Raw genomic sequence first — 18,321 nt, 5'->3', positions numbered from 1 at the left:
CGTGAAAGTATTGTCTCCGTTACCGGCATACTTTTGTCAGAACCTGCTTGGTGATTTGTCTTTTTTTCTTGTTTCCACCCTACAGTTCGACTGCCTTGGCCATTCCTACAAATCCATACCTTAAGAAGCAGGCATATCAAAGTTGGATTCTTCTTTTATTGTTCCTGTACCATATTCGGATCCCTAAGTCCTTCATCAGAATGGTGGATATGTCACTTTTTGTCATTACCGTTTCTCGTTTTTCCTCTGTCTCAATTTTTTATGTTTTCTTCCTTTCTTGCAAATAACATGCAACTATCATTCAGATTGTTAGGCAACTTGCCTCATGATAGCATGTTGGTCGATTGTATTTACGAGGTGCATCAAGTTTGTTAATAGGGAAGAAAGGTCATCTTTGTTGGTGGATAAATTGCTTGGGCCTGCATATTATTTGATTTTGACTCAAGATTGTACTGTGCTTGTCAACAAAGGAAAATAACATAGCAATTTCTTTTATTTATCAATCAATTTCTCTAAAAACCAACTGAAAAATAAAGCTGGGAGGCGGTGAGCAATTTTCCCCCAAAAACGTCCGTCAAAAAGAAAAATAATCTCCTCACCGCCCGCCCGCCCTGCAAAAAGAATCAAACATCACTCCCTCACTAACGCCATTTTATAATTCTTTCGTCCATACTGCGGGAGACACGTGAGGAATCATGGCTGACGATGGCATGCTCCTCAATTTCTCCATAGGGGATGCAATCCTCAAACCGGAGACCAAATTCAAGGGAGGCGCATGGAAAGACCGGAAACGTGCCCAAGGCAAGCGGACTCCTCGCTCGAGGAATCAATCGAATATAAGTGGCCCCGGTCAGTCTGACGGAAATCCGAATAATGTGCGCATCGGTGAACGCAGAGCAGGAGGAGGAGGAGGAGGTGGTGGTGGTAGTGGTGGCCCTCACCCAAATAAAAGGCCAAGAATTGACGGTGCAGATTTTCGTCCATCAACATCTGCAAATGGCCAGCCCCGCGGAGGCACAGGAGAGCGAGGACCGAAACCGAAACAGATCATTTCGTCGCTGTTCTCATTCAATCCAGCACCCAAGGAGTCGGGAGAGGATGCCGAGAAACAAGAAAATGCTACGGACGACGTCGAGGTGAAGCCATCCAATGCGCCACTCATCGATGGGATTGAAGACTTCACTGCCCTCGGTTTAGCTCCAACGCTCGCCGCGCATTTATTGACGAAGATGGAATTGAAGGCTCCTACTGCTATTCAGAAAGCATCAATACCACAGCTGGTGAAAGAGGATAGTGACGCTTTTATCCAGGCGCAGACCGGTTCCGGAAAGACGCTGGCATACCTTTTACCGCTCGTTCAACGTATTATCAGTCTGAAAGACAGTGGTAATGGTTCAAATAACACCGGGAAGACCAATAGTGACTCGATTCAACGCGATGCTGGTCTGTTTGCTATTGTGTTAGCGCCGACGCGTGAACTGTGTAAACAGATTTCCGTTGTTCTGGAGAATCTATTGCGGTGCGCTCACTGGATCGTGGCCGGCACAGTCATTGGTGGCGAGAAAAAGAAGTCGGAGAAAGCTAGGTTGAGAAAGGGGTTGAATATCCTTGTTGCTACGCCCGGACGACTCGCGGACCATCTCGACAATACTCAAGTGTTAGATGTGAGCAATGTGCGTTGGCTAATCCTGGATGAGGGCGATCGCTTGATGGACCTAGGATTCGAAGAGGAGATTCACGGGATTGTCAAGAAGTTAGATGCCAGACAGCGGCCAAGCTCGATTGTTGGATTGCCAGCTAAAAGAACTACGGTCCTCTGTTCCGCGACCTTGAAAATGAATGTGCAGCGGTTGGGTGAAATCAGCCTGAAGGATGCAGTGCATATCAAGGCAGACCCGGCCGACGATGATGGAATGGAAGGGAATGCAGAGGGAGAAGGGAAGGATGCCTTTACGGTCCCTGCCCAACTTCAACAGTCCTATATCGTGGCAGCAGCAAAACTTCGTCTTGTTACACTTACGGCTCTGATGAAACGCACCTTTGCACGCAAGGGATCGGTCATGAAAGCTATCGTATTTGTTTCCTGTGCTGACTCTGTGGAATTTCATTTTGAAGTATTTACGCGCAAAGACCTAAATCCTACCCCAGATACGCAGCCGGCAGCCGACTCGTCTTCTGACGAAAGCGACACGGAGAAGAAGGCTGATGCCCAGGATAAAGAGAAAAACAAAGCCAAAGCAATTCAAGAACATGGCACCGTGGGTCAAGCAACTGCGTTCTCAAGCTCTTCCAATCCGGTTACTATATACAAACTCCATGGTTCACTGCCACAACACGTCCGTACAGCGACGCTCGGCGCCTTCGCCAAAAGCAAAGAACCAGCAGTTCTTATTTGCACTGATGTGGCGTCCAGAGGTCTCGATTTGCCCAATGTCGATCTTGTCGTAGAGTACGACCCCGCCTTCAGCTCCGACGAGCATCTACATCGGATCGGTCGTACCGCACGTCTAGGCCGCGATGGTCGAGCTATCGTGTTCCTTCTGCCGGGCAGCGAAGAGAATTACGTAGACATACTGAAAAAGAGTTACCGCGATGGAGGCAAAGCACTCACGCGAACGAACGCGAACGATCTCCTGAAACGCGGGTTTGGCGGCAACACCGATGCCACGAGCAAAGATTGGGAGGAGAAGGCTACCGATTGGCAGCTCGATGTTGAACGGTGGGCGCTGGAGAATGCGCAGTCTTTGGAACTGGCTCGTCGTGCATTCCAATCTCATATACGCGCGTATGCGACTCACGTCTCCGCGGAAAGGAATATGTTCAATATCAAGGAGCTTCATTTGGGACATCTGGCCAAAGCGTTTGCCCTTCGAGATCGACCATCGAAAATCAACGTTCCAGGGTTGAGGCAGACGAAGGACGAAACTAAGAAGGAATTCAAAGCGGGCAGACGAGCCTCTGGCAAACCTGCAGCTAGCAATGGCACTGAGAGCAAGAAGCGGAAGATAACGGCTTCGGCTGGACGTGAAGACGACGACGACGATGATGATATCCCACGTGTGGCTGATCATGAAGATGCAGCTCGCAAAATGCGCGCCAAAATGCGGGCATTGACTGGCGGCGGTGCGAGCGAGTTCAACCTGGCGTAAAAGCTTTGCTTTTTTTTTTTTTCTTTTCTTCCCCTTCATTGCATTGTATATATATAAGCATCTGTATGTTGTTAAACCTTTGCAGCTTCCTGTATGTAGTATTTCGTTTTGAACGTATGTTTCAATAGATATCCCATAACGATATTTTACCATCTTTCGAACCCGCTGCCAACCAATGCGTTTGCTGCGCTTTTTGATTTCGCTGCTGCCGTACGACTTGGAGGGGCGAATCGGTCTGTCCTGCAGAAACGACAGCTTCTGAGGTCTCGTCTTCCGTGGATACAGATGAAAGAATCCCCGCGAATGCAACAGCATAGCACCCCTCGGTATGCCATTTTAATACGGCAAGCTCCTTCACCGACCTGCAAGAATAGACTCGTATGCGCGCATCCCAGCCAGCGGTCGCAAATATTTTCTGATCTCCCCGCACACGCAGACCTTGCTGTCCGGCGTGTTTTGTATTGAGAACTTTTAGTGGAGTATTCTCGACGCTAACTGGTGTTGCATGTAGTAGCAGTGAAGAGTGAGACATTTCTGGAATGGGATGTTTGACAATAAGCGCATCAGCAGATGAAGTGTAGAAGAATTGAGGAAACTGGCTCTCTCTTCCCTCCGATTGAACACTGTCTAGTGATAGAATCGGCTGACTATGGGGCCGCGATGCATAGATCTTGACCCATGTCCAGGGTTTGGATGGCTCGGTGCTGGCACGTCCAACGTGTACCATGACGTGTCCATCTTCGTAGCCAGAGAGCATATATATGAGATCGTCTTGAGTGCTATTACCCAGAAGCATTTTGATGGCCATGACCATGCCTGTCTGCACCGAGGTATCCGCAGGAATGGTCGAGACACGTCGTTCGGACGGGAGATGAAAAATGTCAATGGCGCCGGAGTTCAAGGCGTTCGGAACGGCAAAATAGAAAGAGCTGTTTTCATCATCAGGCAATTTGATTTCATTATCAATCCCCTCATTCCTATGCACGGACGTCTTCTCGGATGGAGGAGAAGTACGAAAGCAGAGCGTAAAAGCGCAAAAGTTAAGCGCATTAACGGGCAGGGAATGCAAAAGCCATGGCTCCGGGGCTGATTGTGTTTTTTGTGAGGAGGAGGAGGAGGAAGAAGAAGAAGAAGTGTCCTGATTCCTTTCAACGGGCAGGACACGACTCAGCAGCTCCTCATCATCCGAGGATTTGATTCTCCAAACCCTCAGCTTATGGTCACGTCCATGGCTATGCAGAGAGTAGTCAGCAAAAATATGCAATCCCTTGGAAAACATAAAGTAGCATCGGGCATGGATTGTACGGCGAAGAATGACAAGGGGGTGCTCGCATACGTATATATTATCATCCTCCGACTTAACGTCTCATATCCGTTGACCTCCAGGACTGAGCCTTCGTGGGCTTTCCATACCGCGCGTGCTCGCTTTGTGGCTACATCCCATATAATGATCCATCCATCTGCGTCCGCTGAGATCAGGCGTGTGTTTCTAGCGAAGAAATGGAGAGCCTGGATTGGGGATGCATGGCCGCGAAGGACGTAGCGCGGGGTAGCTGGAGGGAGATTTTGTTGTTGAGTGGTGAGTGAAGTTGTCATGATGCTGTGATGCTAGTTGGCATTATATTTCTCGGACTTGTCCCTTTTTCTTCCTTACAATTTTCCAGCTTTGGTATCGTTCATGGGTGTTTTGGTCTGGTCGGGTGGAAGTTTTGTTGGGTTTCCTGTTTGGTGCCTTGTTGCCTTAGGTATCCAGCAAGTACTTTGGATGCTCAATGTCGCCTACTGTTTTGTCTTAATACTATTGATGCCTAGGCCATGGTATCTCGTATATTTTATTCACAGCGCCTATAATAAACATTTAAATATCGACAAAAAATTGCTCCTCTGAGCACATTATGCCTGGGGGATGGCAGCTTCTAATAAAAATGAATATAGTATTACAAAGTATAAATGAAAAGCTTAACCATTCAGTATTGTGCGTAATGGTAGCTCTCAAGGTCGCTATGCGGCGCAACATAATGCTCCTGGTATGGATGATTAGCCATCGAGAAATCAGCAGTAGCCATCATCGGGTTGATGATTCCAGGCGGAATTCTGGATCGGGGAGGTGGAGGAGCCGGAGGTATATCAGGATTCAGCAGTGAAACAGTATCCATGGGTGTCGAGGTGCCATTGTTAGCTGTAGAAACAGTAGCAGCAGTAGTAGAGGCCCTGGCTTCTGAATGCTGGTGACTATCTGCGTTCCAGCCCCATTTTGTCTGAAGCTCGTCTTTGAGGAATGATATGCGCCAGCCTGTTTCCTTTATTATTTTGTTGATGATTTGCAGAACCTCTTCCTGGGCTTCACGAGAGACCAAGCACTCGGCTGCAATCGCAAGACAGCGGATTGATGTCGTTGCAACGCCACTACAAATATAGTATGTTAGATCAAGACGACATATAGCGATATTAAGAGAAAGAGCATCATACCGATCCTTGACATGAGCAACAATACCGCAAATATCATAGGCGTGCTTCTGCTGCATGTCTCGCATATTTGGGCTAAATTCCGACTCGAGAGGATGCGTTTTGGCCAAGAGGATACATGCAGTATGGTAGAAGAGACGGCCAACAACTGCAGACCGCTTGACGAGCCTGGAGTATAATTAGACAATCAAGTAATTTAGAGAATATATAAGCATGATTATGTGTGCGCGATCTTGGACTCACCAGACTTCAGGGAAAGCAGATTTAGATGTTGTTTGCCATGGCTGGAGGTAGCAAATTGGTACCATCGACCGTGGAATGCATCTCGCCCATTCGTCACACCACCTTTTATAAGTATCCCACTCATGACACCTTTGCTGTAAGCGTAATTGGGGCGATTGTCGATCCGACCCTTGCATTTGGAATAGAATAGCCCGAAAGTTGGCGATTTTGGCGCAAATATAAAGCATTCGGTGCGTCCAACTCTCCTCATCACCGAACAAGCTATCAGACGGCACAAGTTCCGTCTCTATATCCATATCCCAAGTGTCAGGATCCCAAGACATCCGCCAGTTGAAATGAAGACAGCTCAACAGCTCCATCCCGACATTTATCCAGAAACAGGCCCCGCCAATTCCAGGTGACTTGCCGTTCCACCGGCACTCCTTGATAAGAGCCCTCGCTCCTGCTATGTGATTCATCCGTTGCATCGCACTCTCGCACATCACCTCGTACACGTTCAGGATGACTGCGGCAGTTGCACAAAGAGCACGATCGCGATGGGGGTTCTCCAGATGGACGAGTAAGTCTCGTGAGGCGGCATTATAATAATGGACAGCTCTATCCTCTCCAAAAGACGCATTCACAAGATGAAGATGCCGAGCACCACATGCCAAGATAGCATTGAGAAGTAATGGCTCATTTAGAGCATGATATGGTATGATATTTGTGAACTAGATAGATATATAGTCAATAAAAGTAATAAAACTATTACCAGTGCCAGTGCCAGACAGTTTGTTTGTATCAACTTACATGGCTGCCAGCATCCATAGAATCCATCCACAGTGCGACTTCTTCAACGAAGACCTGCAGCAGAAGGACCTCCTCGGGATTAGTGATACAGGGGTGGTCATTCGTAGGCGTCATCGACATCTTTGGTAAAAACACATTTTGTCCATGAAATTGGTGAGTCGTGGCGTACTGCTGCTCGCTGAGTATAGATTCTGGTATCTCCGAATGCGCGGCCCCAGGAAACGAGGATAGAAGAGAAGTGTTGAGGGTATTTGCGAAATCAAATTGGGGCGGCGGTGCTTCATTAGCTACCAAGGCAATAGTTTGTCTCAATGGCGGATATCTCTCAGCGCCCCCGACATATTCGGATGCAATCTCCCTCGACTCGTCTTGGAATGATACTTGAGTACCAGGCAGAGGAGCTATACTATGTGGAGGAGCAGCAGTTTGCGTGTCGATGAAATTAAGACGAATGCCTCTCTTGCACACTCTCCCGGACTTGGAACAGTTCTGACACCTCGGCGATGCCTCGTCGCATTTCAAATGCCGCTCGCGACAGGTGAGACAGCCTGTGCGAACTCTTCTAGACTTTGTGCCGTGAGAATTCTGACCCGACTTTTGCATTTGCATTTTCAAGCCTCGGGAAGATTGTTTGCTCGAGTCATCGACTGGGTGCACAGAGCTCAGCAGAGTTTGGGGACTCCGCGATTGCTGTTGTCTCATAGACAGGGACGAATTCCGCATTCGTGTAATATGCAGCTCGAAGAGTTAGCCCGCAAGGAAAAGAGCTATTGCAAGACAGATCTTCTATTCAAATTAAGGCCCCATGGCATATGATAATCCTCCAATGCCATGAACCAAAATGCCGCGACTCAGTCAAGTTTCCTTCCACCGGCGCTCGGGATGGATGGTGATGGAAGCGATTGAGCAAACATTGGCAGCCGCGACAGCCTGAGAGCTTATGTATACGCCTCACGGAACTGTCTGTTCGAAGAAACACGACTATTTGCAGTCTCTCAGACTTCCCAGAGGAGCGAATGCAAACAAGAAGGTTGATTCGTCGCGATCTGATAAGGAGAAAGGGAAAGTCGACGCGAGCCCAAGATTTTTCCGGTTAAAGCACGCGCCAGCGGGGCCACTTATCGTCGTTAATTGGCTGGCAGCTAGACACCTAGGAAATTAGGCATCCATGTATGCATGTATATAAAAGATTATCCAACGCCCTGTGCGATTATATTGACGCTAGTGTCTATGCTTCCTATGATACTACAAGGCCCAGGCATCTCTGACTTCTAAAGCTAAAGAAGTATCAGAGGCCCTCTGGAAACCCCCCCCAAAAGACTGAGAGCAAACTTCATCAGGCGCATAGTTTGGGCGATTCATTCTGGTGTACATATCTTTTGACTTCGAAAGTGACAGGCTGAGTTAACTATTCCTCCTCTTCATCCTCAGAGTTGATCTTTTTCCCGCCTCGTTTCAACACCGGAAGCTTCACCATGATTGTGAGAAACAGCATAATCAACCCCCATATTACGGCGGACAAAAAGGTCAAGCGTAGCGAGAAGGTGTATGCTTGGACAACTTTGATGCAGAAGACACAGTCAGCAAGAGTATTTGAAATACCTAGGGGTTGGTCTGCTAAGCTTACCTTGTTCGCGGTGTTCTGGATCAAGTGTGACGATCGATTCCACCGATTTACGAGCCACGTCGATAATGCTCTGTTTATCAGGCCCCGTCACGACCTGGTCAAGGCGAATACGGAGCGAATTCTGAAGCACCAAGCTACTGACGGCAACGCCCAAGACGTAGCCAAGATTCCTCCACAGGCCCATTGTTGTGACACATGTCGCCTGGTCTTCCTGTTTATTGACTGCAAGAATCGCCACGGTATATGTTGGGAAAGCGAAGCCTTGACCTAGGCATGCTAGTGACAGGAATATCAAGGTTATGGCATATGGCAGGTCCACCAATGTCAGCGCAGTGGTGCTGAGCCCTCCGAGAAAAATCAAAGCAGCCCCAATTACCGCAAAGGGCTTAAGCTTCCCAAGCAAAGTGATCAATACACCCGTCAACACGCTGGTAAAAGTAATTCCAACGGACACTGGGAGGAGATGTAGTCCAGAGTTTGTAGCCGACTCCAACTTTACAGCTTGGAAAAACAGTGGAATGTTGAACATGATGCTGTTCATTGCCAACGCGCCAAAGAAATTACTGAATATAATGTAGGCATGGGGCGCTTGGTTCAATAGTCTGATTGGCATCACAGGACGCTCTACTCGGCTTTCATAGATTGGGAGAATGACTCCGACAACGGCGGCAAGCCCAAGCGACGAGAGCACAAGAGGGTGAGACCATGAGAGTACGTTACCACCCAGGTTAATGCCGATGAGCAGAGCCGTCACGCTGACAGTGAGCAGGAAAGAGCCTGTCAGGTCGATGCGCTCCAGCAATTGTGAGATGGTCGGAAACTCGTTCTTTGGGTCAACGCGGCCCAGATCTCGGGGGGTTGTCCATATCGCAATGAGTAAGTAAGCGAAGATGAACGGCAGCTGTATGGCAAAGGCTCCACGCCAGCCAAGACGGTCGCAAAGCGCGCCTCCCCCGGCATAACCAAGGGCACCGCCAATTCCAAGGATCATATTAATACCGGATTGGTAGACGCCGCGGTATTCCAAACGCACAATGTCACTACATATGATCATGCCCATGGAAAAGACCCCTCCAGCACCCAGTCCACAGAAAGCCCGGGCGACAATAAAGCTACCAATGCTTTGAGCCAGTGCACACCAGGCGGTCGTGACGAAGAAGACGGCTATCGAAAACAAGTACACTGGTCTTCTACCGACGACATCGGAAATGCGACCAAACAGCGGCAGAAGAGCCGTGGACGTGAGGAGAAATGCCGTCGAAAGCCAGGATGCTGAGTTGGATGCATGGAAATCCGAAGTAATCACGGGATGACTGGAGGCCATGAACGTCGAGTCAAAGAACCCGATCAGGTAGCCAACCTCGATGCCGCCGAAAATCCACCAGAACTGACTCGGCGTGACATTAACGAAATGATGTGCGAACATCCCACTCGACGCCGAGGCGTCTTGAGACTCAACGTTCTCGTCCGACGCTGGGTCAGCAGGCGAACCATGTTGCGGAGGCAGTTCTCCTCGATGCACAGTCTCATATGCCGGCTGATTCACGGTAACGTTGAGCCTACTGCGGTTCTCACCGGCAATCAAAGGCGTATTCTCATCCATGGCTGCTACACGCGACGAGAGAGACGCTGCACAAGGTGCGTGTGACACTGGTTACAGTTGGTTCATGTCTGAAGCTTTGAGTCACATCAACCAACATTTCCATAATTTTTTCTGGCACTAAGAGGACCAGCCGCCGCCGCCATTTTGTTCGACATTGCGGGTCGGCTTCCCCTCATCGCTCAGCCGTGCGTGCATAGTTTGCGATACTGCAGCAGCATGGGCTATGCCGATATGGCAGGCAGATCAGCACTTAGCAACAAGCACTGGGTTCGCTTGCATGTTATTGCTCGCATGTCGAGTTGTTAAGAGTTAGAGGACGATGTTGAATGAACTCTGGTGGAACGTTGAACGGTGGCTCCACTATCTACAGTAACCAGTAACTAACTTAGTTTAGCCAGCTTCCATATCAATCACCAAGTGACCGTATGATACGCCTGCACCGCACCAACACCTCGCCCGTATAAGAACAATGCACCCTCCACTGCGCATCGCCGTCCTGGAATGCGACACCCCCGTGGACGCAGTAAAAGCACAATATGGAACATACGGCGATATATTCAAGCGGCTCTTGAAAAGCAGTGCCGCAGCCCTGGGAAGCCTCAACTTCGAATCCGACCTGATGATTACGGGTTGGGATATCGTGGATGGCACAGAATACCCGAGCCTTGACGAGATCGACGCCATCTTGCTGACCGGATCCAGTGCGTTTGAGTTCCCCCCTTTTTTTTTTTTTTTTTTTTTTTCTTTTTGATTGCCGGAGCAATGCTGACTTGTAGTGGCGCTCTAGAACACGACGCTTTCGCCGATATACCCTGGATCAACACCCTCGTCGAATACACGAAGAAAGCGTATGCTCACGATCGAGTGCGTATCATCGGAGTGTGTTTTGGCCATCAGATCCTCGGCAGAGCCCTCGGTGCGCCAGTCGGACGAAGTGATCTAGGATGGGAACTCTCCGTGTGCGATGTCGATCTGACAGAGAAGGGCAAAGAGCTTTTCGGAAAGGACAAGCTGGTAAGACCTCTTCTTTTCGCTCTCGTTGATTCTTGAGAATAATGTTTGTTTTTTAGAAGATACACCAGATGCACAAGGATATTGTGTCGGCATATCCCAAGGAGGTCGTCGCGCTTGGCTCCTCGCCTCGCTGTGCCGTTCAGGGCATGTACGCCGCGCGAAAGCTGATTGCCGTCCAAGGGCACCCGGAGTTTAATGGCGAGATTGTGTCGACAATAATCACGCTTCGCAGTGAAGCCGGGGTCTTCTCCAAGGAAGCGTCCGAGGACGCAATCGCAAGGGCACAAATTCCACATGATGGCGTTAGCATTGGGGCTGCTTTTCTGAGATTTCTGCTTGAAGAGTGAGCAAGACAGCGGAAGCGTCTCTGTAAAGATTGTTATACATTTTTGGATTGAATTGATACCCGACAGTATAGATAGACTAGACCATATATTATACACTACGTATTTCGAACTATACATTAAAATTGTGGTTAGGAAATGTCATGTATCCCCTCCAACTTATTATGACTGACTGGGATCTTCGCGTTCTAGAAATGTTGGATCCATGTCGATTCGCCGTTCAAACTTCGTCCACCAATCTCTAAAGCTCTTCAGAGGAATGACTTGTTCGCCCTTTTTATTCGGGTCTGTCTCCGCAAAACTAGCCAAAAAGTTGAAGGCATTGCCGATGACTCTTTGCGCGAGCACCTTTGTCGTTATCGGCTTCTGTTGAGGCGGCACCCGCACAAGAGCCGTCGAGGGGTCTTGCGGCTGTCCTCGCGCAGAATTCAAGGCTGCCAGTTGTGCCGCAACATTCTGTGCAGGCTCTATTGAAATCCCCAGCGTCACTTGGCCATTGGTCGCATCTCCTACTGCACCGGGACCGTCATCCAGCATTTCATCATCCTGTGCCACCCCCGTATTCGCCGGCTGTGTCCCTGACCCGATCTTGAATATCGCAGAGGGCTTCTCGTTGCCAATTGCGCCGAGGAATTGGAACTCGGGCCCATTGGGGGTAATTTTCGAGTTGGGAGTCTGGAGATAGATTGCGGCGGCTGTATCCGGCGGGAGCACTGTGCCGGGGAGAAAGAAGACGACAATATGGTTGAATCTGGGCGCAGCAGGGAAGGCAAATGCGAATTTGGTAGGCTGAACACCGGGCTGAGCATCGACCGCCGCGATGTCTGTAAGACACGGCCGGCCTGGTATGACGACGGAGAACATCCTCCCGCTTTGGCAGACCGGCTATCTTTTGTTTCCTGCTATCTGCCCTGATTGGACTTGGTTGCTCGGTTGGGTTCGGTTCGCCGCATGCGCAGTGCAGAAAACAGATGTCTCGTGCTATTCAGTGGCGCGCTCAATGCGGGGCGCCAGATTGGAGAGGATGATGCAAGGCAGATCCGGCAAAAGCTTTCATGGTCTGGAAGTAAGAATGCGTGGTGCAGGCATGTGCCGGGTGCTGTCTACTCCATTGTTCATGATGCGTGAGTAGAGGAAAGAGTCGAGCGTCGTCAGTGAATTAATTCTTCGAGACTTTTCTAAGAACGGCATCGAACATTCGGAGGGGCAGCTGCGGTACCGTACAATACGGTATTGAAACCCATAAAGTTACGGCTGGGCCCAGCAAGGCAAGGCGTACCCAGGTAACCGTATTATTGTTGTGTTCCCGGCCACAAGGCGCTTTCTCCTCCGTGGACCCCAAGTATATAGAAGCCTTTTCTTTCGTTATTATCCCACCCAGACACACCAGGTGTCAGCATAGAAACCATGGCTGCCAAATCGAACCTGCAGTTGATCGAGGAATGTGATAAGTGTGTCTGCTGTCCACAAGTTACCTACATATACACGGCGTCGCTAATACAAAAAGCTTCCCTTATCATGACGACGATCCAGAGTTCTATGAGCGTCACATGCGCAACTACCATGCCTTCAAAGTCAATGGCTGCAATGCCGTTCTGGGCTACATGCCGAACAATGTTGTAGAAAAGTTTCCCTGGATAGAGAATGACTGGAAGGTCGATTCCCAGTCTCGCATCGTGACTCTAATGGCAGCCCCAGACGCAACCCCGGAGGTGCGCAATGAGATCATGTCTCGCCTACTGGCTGAAGCTGTGCATCAAAAAACCTTTGAAGTGCTAAACGGCTGGCGCAACGAGATGTATCCCATCTACGCGCCAGGGGGGATATTCCTGATGGAAATGGAAAGATGTGCCAGTCCGCTCTTTGGTATTATCAGCTACGGCGTCCACATGACGGGCTACATTGAGGATGAGAAGGAGGGCCTCAAACTGTGGGTGGGCCGCCGCTCTAAGACAAAGCAGACGTTCCCCAATATGCTGGACAACACTGCCGCGGGGGGCATGAGTACTGGTGAACATCCGTATGCGTGTGCAATTCGTGAAGCTGCAGAAGAGGCCTCGATACCGGAGGCTGTCTTTGAGGAACGTGCACAATCAGTTGGGGTAATGACATATTTCTATGTTCGGGATGCTCGTGCCGGCGGCGAGATTGGCTTGCTACAGCCTGAGATAGAATATGTTTACGATATTAGACTGGATGCAGACCACGTGATAAAGCCGTGTGACAGTGAAGTCGAAGACTTCCGTCTCTGGACAGTGGATGAAGTCAGGGAATCACTAAAGCAGGGTGAATGGAAGCCCAATTGCGCCGTGGTAGTCATTGATTTCTTGATGCGTCATGGTATACTAACCCCGGAAAACGAACCGGATTATTTGGAGATCGTAGCCAGGACTCATCGGCGCCTGCCATTTCCAAAAGCAAAATTTGTCCTATAGAAACTATGATGATGACTATTTCTGTGTACTGCTCCGTGCCTTTTTTTTTTTTTCACATTTCTTTTTCCTATGCTTTCCTCCTAGGTTTGATTATTTTCCGCAGTAATATTCTAAAGCCACCGTAAAATAAGTAAAAAAACGCCGACGCTGATGCAGATAGTTCTTGTCTCTCCCCTGAACGCAAATTTATTTCTTGAGAAGAAGATAAATGTAGTCGATCCTCAGGGGCACGAGTTTGTTGTATGGGCCGTCGATATGCAGTAAAAGTCCGCCAAACGACACAAAGACAGACCTACAAGGAAAAAGCCCCCGTTAGTATACTTTCGAATACATGTAACCAGATTGCTCTTGACAAAAACGTACATATTCCCTGCCGTAGATCCCTCCTCAAAACGATAAACCTTGCCGTGACACACATAGTCATACTCATTGGCGAGTGTGTTCTCGCCCATGCCCACATCTCTCCAGCCAGTACGGCCTGCTCCGGAGGCATCTTCGTTCTTTCCATCCAAAGAAAGCGTCGAGGCCAAGGCCAACGAAAGCGATTCGCCCACCGCGCATGGGTAAAGCTCTGAGTTCACATCCAGAGTGAATGTCGTCAGGTTGTCCGTCGAGGTACAGCTGATGCGAGAAACGCGATCATATTTCTGCGAGTTTACTGATGTGACGGTGAAAGTATCTTCGAATAATTGCGCGTCCGACATGGTGGTATCTTTTGATATGAATGAATGGAGACGGGATAGAGTTGGTCCGTGCAGTAATGTACTGAAAAGTATTCCCGCTCAAAATCGCAAGCAAGAAAGCCAGTTGAGTGAGTGAGTGAGTGTATGTGGATGCTTGATTGAGGTTGTTGAAGTCGCAACTCGAAGCGTCTCGCCGAAGGAAGCTTTTTTTTTCTTCCCGCAAGTTTGGTCTTAGCGCGAACGGAGCTGCCCCGCATTGTCATTGGCTGCCATTCGGAAAGACATCGCCATAAAATTTATTTCAGATCTTTGAACATAGAAAACAGAACAGTTGCAGCACAATGTCCTTTCGAAAGCGGAATATAGGCATTTCCACCGGGCCAAACCAGACTACTGCTACTGCTCCGGCAACTCCTGCTGCTCAGGTAAACGTGACTCTTCCCGGAGTACGGCCATCGCCAGATGATGGACGAGCAACAACGTCCACCGGCTCTCGTTCTTTGGACAATTTACTAGCCAGCCACGCGGGATTACCACTTGGGAAGATCCTGCTTATTGAAGAGAACGGGACCACTGACTTTGCAGGTGCATTACTGCGCTATTATGCTGCAGAAGGAGTGGTTCAGGACCACAAAGTGCATGTCGTCGGTCTGGGAGAACAATGGGGCAGGACTCTGCCGGGTCTCATAGGAGCTGCTGACTCTCTCGACGAAAAAACTGACCGGCGAAAAGATGAGAAGATGAAGATTGCTTGGAGGTATGAACGACTGGGAGATTTTGGGACAGGGGTTGCAGGCTCAAGAGGTAATTAGTTGTGCCCTAAATCTAGTCGTGTTGCCACATGCTCACTGAGACTTTTTTTATTTCCCTCCTAGCACCCGTAAATACAATGAATAATAACACAGCTTCCACGTCAGCAAGTGGCGCGAAGCAAGAAGCGTTCTGCCATGCTTTTGACTTGACCAAAAGACTCACTCATCCATCGCTGGCTACTGTGAGCTATATACCTCTGGCGCCTCGATTAGGGTCGCCCTTGACGTCGATTATTCAAAACCTACAGCTTGGAATTGCGAATAGTCCTCCAAATACGGTACATCGAGTCGTGATCCCGTCCCTCCTCAACCCTGCCGTGTACCCTCCGGACGCTAGCCAACCTCAATATCTACTCCAATTTATACACTCCCTCCGTGCACTCATGTCACAAAACGCTCATAATATAACCGCCATGATCACAATTCCGCTGTCACTTTATCCTAGATCGTCTGGACTCGTTCGGTGGGTCGAAATTCTATGCGACGGGGTCGTCGAATTGTGCCCGTTTCCTCATTCATCCGACGCAATGGCCACCTCAGGCGCTGCGACGGCACATGAAGAGCCACCTCAGGGAATGCTTAAGACACACAAACTCCCTGTATTGCACGAACGCGGAGGCGGTAGCGACCAACAAATCGGGGAAGACTGGGCCTTCACGTTGAGTCGACGAAAGTTCGAGATCAAGCCATTTAGTCTGCCTCCGGCTGAAGGCGACAACGAAGCCCAGCAGGCGGCCAGTGACAACAAAATGCCCAAAAAGGCCGATCTTGAGTTTTGATCGTCTGCCGTTATCTAGCGGTCACGCTCGTTTTCGTACTGCTGCTCTTCTCGATATAGATCATTCAATTCGATCTGCTCCGACATGGCAGGGCCGGTGAACGTCATTGTACGCAGATACTCTCTGCCGTATGAGCCCGATGCGTCTCGTGACCCTCTTCGAATGCGGTTTCTGAGCCCATCGCCTAGACAGGATGAGAGCGCAAACCAGGCTGCTTAAAGGTAAGGACGTGAAATCTGAGGGATCAAACCAGGCAAACTAACCTATAATTAATAGCAGGGGGCAAATGATGAACAATATCACCACTACCCAGAAATTCATGATTGGCAAAAGAGTCCTCGAAGGGAAAACAACAACAATATTATCTCAAATCTTCTTCCCCAAAATAAATGTAAAGCTCAAGATCAAATATTGTAGTGCTGCCGCGGCGTCGAGGAGCTGAGGATAACACTTGCCCCAAATAGGCTAAGCGTCTCATTGAATTTATTTTCCGCCCGCACCAGCTTAAATTTTCTTCCTTCCCTCCAACCCCCAAGCACTGCAAGAAATGCACTCTCCCTGGCTTTGCCGGGGACTCATCTCATGATAAAAACGTAAGTTGATTCCTTTTTGATCATACATCCCTGTTGTCAACATGATTATTTCCATACATAATCTGTCAATCCCCTGAAGCTCGTTTTTTATCTCATCAAAGAGCACTACGTGACTGAGAAACGTATTTTTAAAATGATTCCGACAATTCACACATTTTTGTTTTTTTTATCACATTATGTGTCTGCCAATCATCTAACAATGCCTCAAGGTAGATCCACACATCCAACCACCCAGAATGGCTGCGGAAGTGTCACTACCTGTGCCCATTTCCTTCGTGTCCGGCCGCTATCTCCTCTTCTCGTCTGATGCTGTCACGTACTTAAGAAGGGAACACAACATCTGTGGTGTGCTGATGGGCACCTTACCCCAGGCGCCCCAGCAAAATGTTTTCCTTGGCTTGCCCTTGGAGCTGATGCCCGAGGAAACGAAGCTGCTCGTTGAAAAGGGAGTGGCGCGAATTGTTGATGACTTTAGATACCACAATGATGCTATGCGATCATTACTGCAAGAAGACAGGCGCAAATACCTCGAGGATCTTAACAGAGATGGCCAAAATGTATCGCGAATCATATCTGGCAGGAAAGAGCAGCGGCGTGAGAAAGCCTTGCAAAAGGTAGCACAGAAGGCAATCGCCAGATCGTCTTCACCCCAGGTAGCAGTTGCGGAAAATGCCGAGGAAGAACTTTTCGAATCGCCTACGCGGCCAGGAAGTTCCATGGCAAGTTCCAGCTCTAATGTATCCTTATCATCGATAAGCATAACACCTGCGACTACATATCCTCTTTTGCCTGATCAGCCTCCTGCAGAGTACAACATGGATCTGCCGCAGGTACCCACTTCTTATGCGGTGTTTGCTCACCTTCATTCCCAAGGCTACTTTTTGTCCCCGGGTCTGAGATTTGGATGTCAATACATGGCCTATCCTGGCGACCCACTGCGTTTTCACTCACATTTTTTAGTCTATGGGTTCGAGCGGGACCAGGAGATTGACCTCATGGAAATTGTATCCGGTGGTCGACTTGGAACTGGTGTCAAGAAGGGTTACCTTCTAGGTTTCGCCGCCGAACCAGAGGACTCCTCTTCTGAGGTTCGTACATTCAGCATCGAATGGGCTGGTATGTGAGAGTACCATAGTCATTCATTCACCCAGAAATTTCATAGTCCTTGGTCCTAGTCGACGGGATTTTGAAGTCATCCGACAGCTCAGTGTCTTTAGTGCTATCATTCACCATAACCCAACGGCCATATCGCTGTGGACCAAACAATGCAACTATGCTCTACATGACGGGAGGCATGGCCTCCATCAGTACGTGTCCAGCAGCCGAATGACTTGACGCCGTGTTTAAACAGGCTTTCCCAGCTCCGGGCGAGGGTTGTGCAGAGTGAACTGTGCTCGACACTTAAGTGTGTGACAGTGTCCGACGCGCAAACCCTACGTTGTTGCATCAACGAATACTCTGAATTTGTTCACTCAAGCATCTCAACATTGAGTTGACCTGCTTACCTATGTATCTATCTTTGAAGAACTCGGCTACATGACATGCGCAGGCACTGAACATTAATAATAAAACATGAAGTCCTTTTAAAGAGAAACATTATCTACGCTCCGTATTCGTCGTACCTAACCAGTCTTTATTCTCCAGTATTTGTAGTCTGGTGATGATCTTTCAGTCTATTTGGTAGGCCGCGCCTAGTAGTCGCTTCTTACAATTTATAGTAGACTTTGACAATGCGAAGCACAGTGAGGAGACGGTAGATATGATGGAGCAGAGGGTGGACTCTT

General features: G+C 49.0%; 10 protein-coding genes across 10 annotated transcripts; 5 read left to right on the top strand and 5 right to left on the bottom strand.

Annotated features, from left to right (window-relative positions):
* Nucleotides 1-695: 695 nt before the first annotated feature.
* On the top strand, nucleotides 696-3,149 carry UA08_06523 (ATP-dependent RNA helicase dbp7; the record flags this gene model as incomplete). Its single annotated transcript, XM_020268810.1, has 1 exon — nucleotides 696-3,149. The coding sequence occupies one exon, from the start codon at nucleotides 696-698 to the stop codon at nucleotides 3,147-3,149; it is 2,454 nt and encodes an 817-aa protein (XP_020118062.1).
* Nucleotides 3,150-3,270: 121 nt separating this feature from the next.
* UA08_06522 (ASTRA-associated protein 1) lies at nucleotides 3,271-4,745 on the bottom strand (the record flags this gene model as incomplete). Its single annotated transcript, XM_020268808.1, has 2 exons — nucleotides 3,271-4,381; nucleotides 4,486-4,745. The coding sequence occupies 2 exons, from the start codon at nucleotides 4,743-4,745 to the stop codon at nucleotides 3,271-3,273; spliced, it is 1,371 nt and encodes a 456-aa protein (XP_020118206.1).
* A 371-nt stretch (nucleotides 4,746-5,116) lies between these two features.
* UA08_06521 (hypothetical protein) lies at nucleotides 5,117-7,256 on the bottom strand (the record flags this gene model as incomplete). Its single annotated transcript, XM_020268807.1, has 4 exons — nucleotides 5,117-5,555; nucleotides 5,619-5,783; nucleotides 5,859-6,568; nucleotides 6,648-7,256. 4 exons carry the CDS (start codon nucleotides 7,254-7,256, stop codon nucleotides 5,117-5,119), a joined length of 1,923 nt encoding a protein of 640 aa, XP_020118060.1.
* Nucleotides 7,257-8,055: 799 nt separating this feature from the next.
* On the bottom strand, nucleotides 8,056-9,877 carry UA08_06520 (hypothetical protein; the record flags this gene model as incomplete). The annotated part of the gene is made up of 2 exons (XM_020268806.1): nucleotides 8,056-8,207; nucleotides 8,275-9,877. 2 exons carry the CDS (start codon nucleotides 9,875-9,877, stop codon nucleotides 8,056-8,058), a joined length of 1,755 nt encoding a protein of 584 aa, XP_020118058.1.
* A 469-nt stretch (nucleotides 9,878-10,346) lies between these two features.
* On the top strand, nucleotides 10,347-11,238 carry UA08_06519 (hypothetical protein; the record flags this gene model as incomplete). The annotated part of the gene is made up of 3 exons (XM_020268805.1): nucleotides 10,347-10,578; nucleotides 10,665-10,891; nucleotides 10,948-11,238. 3 exons carry the CDS (start codon nucleotides 10,347-10,349, stop codon nucleotides 11,236-11,238), a joined length of 750 nt encoding a protein of 249 aa, XP_020118286.1.
* Nucleotides 11,239-11,397: 159 nt separating this feature from the next.
* Nucleotides 11,398-12,099, bottom strand: UA08_06518 (hypothetical protein; the record flags this gene model as incomplete). The annotated part of the gene is made up of 1 exon (XM_020268804.1): nucleotides 11,398-12,099. The coding sequence occupies one exon, from the start codon at nucleotides 12,097-12,099 to the stop codon at nucleotides 11,398-11,400; it is 702 nt and encodes a 233-aa protein (XP_020118056.1).
* Nucleotides 12,100-12,642: 543 nt separating this feature from the next.
* Nucleotides 12,643-13,670, top strand: UA08_06517 (hypothetical protein; the record flags this gene model as incomplete). Its single annotated transcript, XM_020268803.1, has 2 exons — nucleotides 12,643-12,686; nucleotides 12,743-13,670. The coding sequence occupies 2 exons, from the start codon at nucleotides 12,643-12,645 to the stop codon at nucleotides 13,668-13,670; spliced, it is 972 nt and encodes a 323-aa protein (XP_020118057.1).
* A 186-nt stretch (nucleotides 13,671-13,856) lies between these two features.
* On the bottom strand, nucleotides 13,857-14,374 carry UA08_06516 (hypothetical protein; the record flags this gene model as incomplete). The annotated part of the gene is made up of 2 exons (XM_020268802.1): nucleotides 13,857-13,962; nucleotides 14,034-14,374. The coding sequence occupies 2 exons, from the start codon at nucleotides 14,372-14,374 to the stop codon at nucleotides 13,857-13,859; spliced, it is 447 nt and encodes a 148-aa protein (XP_020118362.1).
* Nucleotides 14,375-14,694: 320 nt separating this feature from the next.
* Nucleotides 14,695-15,944, top strand: UA08_06515 (hypothetical protein; the record flags this gene model as incomplete). The annotated part of the gene is made up of 2 exons (XM_020268801.1): nucleotides 14,695-15,157; nucleotides 15,259-15,944. The coding sequence occupies 2 exons, from the start codon at nucleotides 14,695-14,697 to the stop codon at nucleotides 15,942-15,944; spliced, it is 1,149 nt and encodes a 382-aa protein (XP_020118361.1).
* Nucleotides 15,945-16,773: 829 nt separating this feature from the next.
* UA08_06514 (hypothetical protein) lies at nucleotides 16,774-17,999 on the top strand (the record flags this gene model as incomplete). Its single annotated transcript, XM_020268800.1, has 3 exons — nucleotides 16,774-17,653; nucleotides 17,700-17,844; nucleotides 17,954-17,999. 3 exons carry the CDS (start codon nucleotides 16,774-16,776, stop codon nucleotides 17,997-17,999), a joined length of 1,071 nt encoding a protein of 356 aa, XP_020118280.1.
* Nucleotides 18,000-18,321: the final 322 nt, after the last annotated feature.

This window comes from Talaromyces atroroseus (genome assembly GCF_001907595.1).
Source record: "Talaromyces atroroseus strain IBT 11181 chromosome Unknown scaffold_9, whole genome shotgun sequence".
Taxonomy (NCBI): Eukaryota; Fungi; Ascomycota; class Eurotiomycetes; order Eurotiales; family Trichocomaceae; genus Talaromyces; species Talaromyces atroroseus.
Note: the sequence above shows the minus strand (reverse complement) of the source record. Positions and strands in the feature narration are given on the sequence as shown.